Below are 7538 nucleotides of genomic sequence, written 5' to 3'. Positions count from 1 at the left end.
GATAGGCGTATTGAGATTCATGCAAGGGATTGCTTCCCAGTGCACCGTCCCGTATAAATCTATCAATCACTTTTTCCATTGCTTTCAATAGAAAAGAAGTAAGGCTGATTGGACGGAAAGACCTTGGGTGGTTGCTTGGTCGCTTACCCACCTTCGGAATATACGTCACTTTAGCCACCCTCCATGCCTGAGGGATGTAACCCCACGCATAGCTGGCGCGAAAAATTCCCAACAGTGCTCTAGCGATATGTTGGAAACCCCTCTGCAAAAATGCAGGATATATCCCGTCATCACCTGGAGATTTGAAGGGCCTGAAAGAGAAAACAGCCCATCTAATCCTGCCCATCGTGAAGACTAGACGGGATCGTTGCCAGTCATCCCTCCTGGGCCAGGGTGCCCCCGGTTCGATGACTGCATTTGAGTGATTCCGAAGAATCTCCGAGTCAGGAAAGTGCGTTGACGCCATAAGCTCCAACGTCTGCCTTCCGTTCTCAGTCATGGAGCCATCAGGACGTTCCATTAGGCCCAACCTACTAGCATACTTTTTGGAAAGCACCCTGTGAAGACGCGCACTGCTGGGGAGTTCATCAATGCCCTTGCAGAACGCCCTCCACGAGATTCTCTTCGCTTTCCTAATTTCTTTATTGTATTTTGTGAGTGAGTCCTTATACTCTTCCCACGAACCTGACGCTTTGGCCCTATTGAATAGCTTCCTGGTCTTTAGTCTAAGCCTTGAAAGCTCCTCATTCCACCACGGGCACTTCCTATTGCTCCGCCTCGGCTTAGCACGGCAGCTCCCGTGATAGGCATTAGTAATAGCCGCCGTCAGGGCCTCGCTGGCCAGTTCGATATCCATCACCGTTCTGACAGAAGCAGGAACGGATCTAATCCCATCCATGAGGAGCGTTTCGAATTGACTCCAATCTGTGGATTGGGGCACCCGATATATTTCTTCTGCCAGGCCCCCGGAGACCATGATATCAAACCTAATCTGCCTATGATCGGACATGGATGTCTCATTTGAGACATGCCATCCACCAACCCTACTGCCGATAAATTCAGTGCAAAGGGTGATGTCAAGGACCTCTTCCCTAATTGCATTTATGAATGTCGGCCTATTGCCTTCATTCATAATCATTAATTTATTGCTATATATAAATTCAAGTAGGCACTCACCTCTTTTGTTTATATTGCTGCTTCCCCAGACGGTGTGGTGGGCATTGGCATCACTTCCTATTATAAGTTGGAAGTTCCTCCTTCCACAAAAGTCCACTAGATCCTTCAGTTGCTCGTCCGGGTGGGCACAGTCCCCCGGGAGGTAGGATGAGCAAACAATGAACTCTGTCCAGCCCCCGCAGGACTTCACCTTCACCAACGCAGCTACCTGATCCTTAGAACAGTAATCTGGAATGGGAAAATACGTTAGCTTTTTACTAAACAAGATGCAAGCCCTAGGCCTGCCCCCAGTTGTATTATCATACAATAGCTCACCTGTTAGGCCCTTAACCTGATCCTTCACTATGTAAGGCTCTTGGATAAGGGCGATATCGAGGTGATCCTTCATAAATCTATGAGCCAGAACATCAGTAGATGCCCTAGCATGCTGTAGATTTATTTGGATGCACCTCACAGCCATATTATTTCCTCCGGCTCTTGTCTATGGGCTTTGGCCCTTTAGACAAAGGCTTTACATGAGCCTTACCTCCCATTTTCGCCTTTTTACACATTTTGGTGGGCGCCTGCCCTGCCACAGCCTCTTTTGCCGCCCCAGGTGCCACGCTAGCCCCTGCAACAGCAAATACCGAAGCATTTCCGGGCTTCCCAATGGGCTTGAGCCCTTTTGGTTCCCCCGGGACGCTTGTATTTGGCGTGCTGGTCGATGGTCCTTCCGTTTCCCTTGCCGCCATTTTCGGAGCGACTTCAGGCTTTCCAATGAGTTTTGGCTCTTTTGGTTGGCCTGAAGTGCTCGTCGTTGTCGTTGTCGCGGTGGGCACTGGTTTTTTATTTTGTCCTGCCCTGCCGCCAGCACCTTGAGAGGATTTTCTTCCTTTAACCCGAACGGTAACACGGAAGAAATTCAGGAAAAGTCGGAACTCCGCTTTCCGTAGATCTTCCAATCCGGAATCATCCACGGAAAAGGTGATGGAGCAGCCCCCGTCCTTTTCCTTATCCATCCTCAGCACCCTCCAGGAACTTATCTTGAGGCTGGGATTTTGCTTCCCTATCCTACTTAGAAATTTGTCCCTGGAGAGACTGACGGTTGTCTCGTCCTTTGGTACGTAGGTGACGCAGACATGCTGTTTGGGCATGCTGTCGCCATCCAGTACCACGACATCGCAACCGTCCCAAGGCTTTATCTTCCTGCAGACACTGGTTATCCACTCCCTGGTGTCTTGATTGTTGCATGTTACGGATATCCATCCGTCCCTTTGCAACGCTGCAGTGAATTGTGGATGAGAGTCCACAACCCTATCCATTTCATCCATGATGGCTACTTTGATTTTCCCCATCTGGACTTCGGATAGCCTTTCCTCTGGATGCAGTCTATGAGTGATGGCCACCTTGACCTGTGCTACTGCATCCCGATAAGAAGTCATTTTCGGGTTTTGTTGAGGAATGTTCCCAGGGACCTTTTCCTCAACATTGCCCTTCATCGACCTCTTCTTTGAGGGCCCTGCATCAGGGGTGTTGCTTTCCGACCTTTCCCTCTTTTGGGGATGGTCGGCCACAACAACCGATCCGTCGTGGTTAGACCGTCGTGAGACAGGTTAGTTTTACCCTACTGATGACAATATATTATTGTGACAGCATTCCTGCGTAGTACGAGAGGAACCGCAGGTACGGACCAATGGCACAATACTTGTTCGAGCGAACAGTGGTATGACGCTACGTCCGTTGGATTATGCCTGTACGTAAATAGTAAATAACATCCGTAACTGTTCTCTCTGTCAATTCAATATTACCTCCTTCAATATTAAAGTCAAATTCTTTCACATACATACATATTTCAATGTTTCTTTCAGAGGTAATTATTTCCTAGATTTTAAATTTTTAGTTGAAAATATTAGAGATGTCTAAACTGATAATTTCTTAATTGTTTATTGTGTGGTCTGCAAAAGCAAAACATCGACATGTTGTTTACTGTTGTACAGTTTGTGAGGCACTGCCAGATTTCCGAGACTTTAAAGTTCATTTTGCAAGAACGAAAATATGACAATGACAGCTACATTGTGACAATTTTTAATTATTTATTTTTTATCCCGGAAAGAAAGCAAACAGAATTTATTTGATATACTTATTGTAACACTTATATTAGACGGAGATGCTACCATCCACTGGTTTATTTAAATCGATAGCTTGCCCTTATTATGATTCTCAAAAAAGTTGCACAAGGCCGTACTGTCATTTTAAACATGCGAAGAAAGGTGTGAAATTTTTATTTTGATATTAAATTAAATAAACTTGTAATATTTTCGTAGACGAGGAAAATCAGGAAATCCCAGTTTATATACCAACACCCAAAGTTTTGCCAAAGCTTCTAACTTTAGACAGTTCTCCAGTAAAAAAAAAATCTAAACTTGAGTACGTACCAACTCAACCTGGAATCAATGATAAAATTCGTTATGAGTCTAAACCTAACGATGTTCCAGTTTATATTCCATCAAATAAAGTAACACAGAATGGAGATGAAGAGAAGGAGGGATCTAAAGATATTGACTTAGATGATTGTTCGGAAGAATTAGATTTAATAACAGATATTGTAGCAAAGTTTAGCGAGGATGAAGAAATTAAAGAAGAATATGATAAAGAAGAAGATATGTTGTTAGAGGACAACAAAAGTAATAGCGGAGGCAAAGATGATGTGCCAGTGAATAATGTGATTTGCGAAAATGGTGAAAAGAATGAAAATGCCACTTTGGAAGGAGACAAAAATACAATTAAACAATCATTAAAAACTAAAGAAAAGGAAGTTAAAAAACAAAATTCTGTAAGCCGCTCTTCTGATAGGGTAGATGCGAAGAAAAGTAAATCAAGACATCACAATTCTCATAGCTCTAGTAGCAGCCAAGAGCACAAAAAACATCGTGCAAAGCACAAATCCTCATCAGATAAAGAGAGCAAAGATAAAAACAAGCATAAAGAAAAAGCTTCGACGCACTCTTCATCGTCTAAGTCAAGCAAAAAAGCTTCATCGAAAAGTCATAGTCATCGTCATATTCCTAGTAGTTCGAGCTCGTCAAAACATAAGTCACGATCATCACATAAACCAAAAAACTTGAATTCTAGAGAAAAATCAAATTTAGAATCAGAAAAATCTTCCGAATCAAAAGCAGAAAACCTATTTAAGGAATCAAGTCCATTACATGCTCATTTGTCCGAAGCAATTGCAGATAGTGATGAAGATGATGTGTTGGAGCAATGCAAGCAAATTTTCGAGGAATTTAAAAACACTCAAAAAAGTAATGAGCCGAAAAACATCACAAAAGAGATTGATTCAAAACAAAAAAGGAAATCATTTGATTCTGTAGATGAAAATCCACAAGACGACAACAAAAGGAAAAGAATAGCGCATGAAGGGGCAACAGCAACAGGAAAGAATTTTGAAGTTCCTATCATTAAAAAGATAAATCATGTGCAAAATGCCTACCAGGTAAAATTCGATTTCGTAATTCAATATTGTCTAGTTTGGTACGTTCATTTACCTAATTTTATTTGCGTATATTAGTCTGTATATAACAGGCAGGAACAGTTACGAAAAGAAAAGAAAGAAACAGAAGCCGCCGCATTAGCTCTAGTTAAAGAAGCAGAAGAGAAATTACGGGAAGCAGAAGAGAATTTAAGAAAAGCCACTATGGCACAAAAACAAACACTTACCCCGCTAATCCCGAAAAGTTATTTAACACCCCCCAAAATTGCTGGTAGTTTTTTTACTGATCTATTTATTTTTTTTATTGTTTTTGGTTTTAACTTTAGTCAAGCCTATTGTGAACTATTTAGCTTTGGAAAAAGCAAAAAAGAAAGTAGATGAAATGAGAAAATTGAAAGGTCCGACACTAGCGCAATCAGTTGCAAAAGGCGAATCCAGAAAAGCTCACAATCCGAAAACTACAGCTACTGTAACTGGGTCGAAATCTAACTCAGAAGAAGTACAAAATCAGCCAGCACCCCCAGTTTTAGAACCAAATTCAACTAAAATATCTTACAACATTCGTATGCAGCATTACAACCAAATGGTGAAATATTGTTTAGATATTTATCCAAAGTGTGAAGATGCTTGGGAAAGAGCCCAAACTGAAGAGTTAACTGTATTTAAAAAATGTAGCACGCCTATTATTTATCGAAGTAGCGCAGTTTTGGCAATTAACAAACTTCGAAAAGAATCGATAGGTGAAGCTCTATTTTAAATTTTGTATAAAAAATTTTCAAAAACAAAAACCAAACTATTTTGCAGCTGCTGGGAACGTGTGCACTGAAAGAAACAAAACTGTATCACATGAAGTAATTTTAGCAGGAAAATTTGCATCAAATGTTTCTGTGAATAAAAAGTTAGGCAAAAAAACTATTTTTTTCAAAATATGAACGTTTTTTAACAATGTTTATAAATAATAATTTCAGATATAGTCCAGCAAATCCTTTTGATAGAGTATCTAGCGAAAAAGTCTACGAAATGATAAGTGAATTGTGTTTAAATGATGAACAATTAATGAAGAACGGTTTCCCTAGACCAGGTGCTAAACGTGGAACTGCAATATTCCATAATATTAAGCCACAAACAAAGGCAGCCAGAGAAAATGAACGAATATGTAGGCGTTGTTCAAAAACTTTTAATATAGCAATGTATGAAAATGAAGCCATTGATGAATGTTGCTACCACCCTAAAGGAATAGGATATAGACGCGGTAATTTTATAATTTGTCGTCATACTGGATTTAAATAGTTTTCCTTGTTTTTGTTTTATTTAGGTTTTACAGATAATTTTCATCAATGTTGTCAACAACCTGCCGGATCGACCGGGTGTACGTACGCGAATTATCATGTTACAGAATACACGGATCTAAATAATTTGAAGGGTTTTGTTCAAACGATTGATAAAGGCAAGAATTATACGTCAACCAAAAAGGATATTTTTGCTTTGGATTGCGAAATGTGTTATACAACTGAAGGCATAGAATTAACAAGAGTTACTGTTGTTAATTTTGAAGAAAAAGTGGTATACGATGCTCTGGTGAAACCGGAAAACAAAATAATTGATTACAATACAGTGTAAATAAACATAAACATAACAAAGTCTCTATATAACTAAAATGATTAATTTTATATTTATAGTTTCTCAGGTATTACAGAGGAAATGTTAAGAAATGAAAAAAGAACTATTAGAGATGTACAAGCAATTTTATTATCTATGTTTCATTCTAAAACTATTTTAATTGGTCATAGCTTAGAAAGTGACATGAAAGCATTGAAATTGATTCATAGTTGTATAGTCGATACATCAGTATTATATCCGCATAAAATGGGACCACCTAAAAAACGTGCTTTAAAAAACTTATGTATAGAAAATTTAAAAAGAATAATTCAAGAAGACGGTATGTGTAGTTGAAAAATATTGTAGTGAAGAGTAGTATACTTGTATATGCATTCATACTTCTTTATTTTTTTTTTATTTTAGAGGGTGGACATAACAGTGCCGAAGATGCAGAAGTTTGCATAGCATTAGTTAAACATTATTTAAAAATAAAAATCAATTAAGCAATTTATTTGAATACAAAACTCTTTAAGTTTCTTTTGAAATAATACTCTTTAGTTTATTGCTTAAGAATATAATTTATGTAGTTAGTAAGTGGTTAACAATAATTGAAATAATTATTATATAATTTTTTTTTTAAATATGTGTTTTATTTTCACCATAAGGATTTAACAAATTATGGATGTTAAATTTGTTTTTTAGTTTTTTATAGGTAGGTCTACATGAAAAATAAAAAGGGTTGACACTTTCTACAAAAATTCCATTCAAGTCCATATTTTTTATTATCGGGCAATCGAAAAGAGTATTTATTGTAAATAAGATAAAGAACACGTGTTGTCTTGTGTAAATTTTTCTTATTTTATTATTTTGCTATTTTTGGTTGATAGATGTCGCCAAATTAATAATTAAAAAAATTTTAGTTGGAATACAAACCATAAAAATATTAGAACATGTATATTAATAAGTGCACTCTAGTAGTAAAATCTCTACATGAACATATTAAAATGATTGTGTAACGATCTCTATTGGTTAAAAGATAAATTAATAATTGAAATTGTGAGGAAAATTAATAATTGAAATTGTGAGTTACGTATTCAATCTGTTTGAAAATTGAACGACATAAACTGCATTCAAACATAAATCGAAGAAAGTTCAAAATAAAATTACGATATAACAAGAACGTTTGATGATAATCATAATTGTTTGATTATAACTTATTCAATCAGTCAGAATTTAAAAATACATTAGCGAAGAAGAAAGCCTGCTTTTTGTAATTTAGAAGTTTTGTCTA

General features: G+C 37.8%; 1 protein-coding gene across 2 annotated transcripts; it reads left to right on the top strand.

Annotated features, from left to right (window-relative positions):
* Nucleotides 1-3209: 3209 nt before the first annotated feature.
* Nucleotides 3210-6888, top strand: LOC129611774 (RNA exonuclease 1 homolog). Of its 2 annotated transcripts, none has more exons than XM_055525081.1 (9): nt 3210-3425; nt 3480-4651; nt 4727-4892; nt 4975-5388; nt 5453-5546; nt 5617-5900; nt 5964-6264; nt 6328-6587; nt 6671-6888. In XM_055525081.1, exons 1-9 carry the CDS (start codon nt 3323-3325, stop codon nt 6748-6750), a joined length of 2874 nt encoding a protein of 957 aa, XP_055381056.1. In that variant the 5' UTR covers nt 3210-3322; the 3' UTR covers nt 6751-6888. The 2 variants fall into 2 exon arrangements, with proteins under 2 accessions (XP_055381056.1, XP_055381055.1); XM_055525080.1 differs by having other exon boundaries at nt 4727-4919.
* The last annotated feature ends 650 nt before the right edge of the window (nt 6889-7538 follow it).

The sequence above is a fragment of the Condylostylus longicornis genome, unplaced genomic scaffold, assembly GCF_029603195.1.
Source record: "Condylostylus longicornis isolate FDR11 unplaced genomic scaffold, ASM2960319v2 ptg000055l, whole genome shotgun sequence".
Lineage (NCBI taxonomy): Eukaryota > Metazoa > Arthropoda > Insecta > Diptera > Dolichopodidae > Condylostylus > Condylostylus longicornis.
The sequence above is the reverse complement of the archived record's forward strand: the minus strand, read 5'-3'. Positions and strand labels throughout refer to the sequence as shown.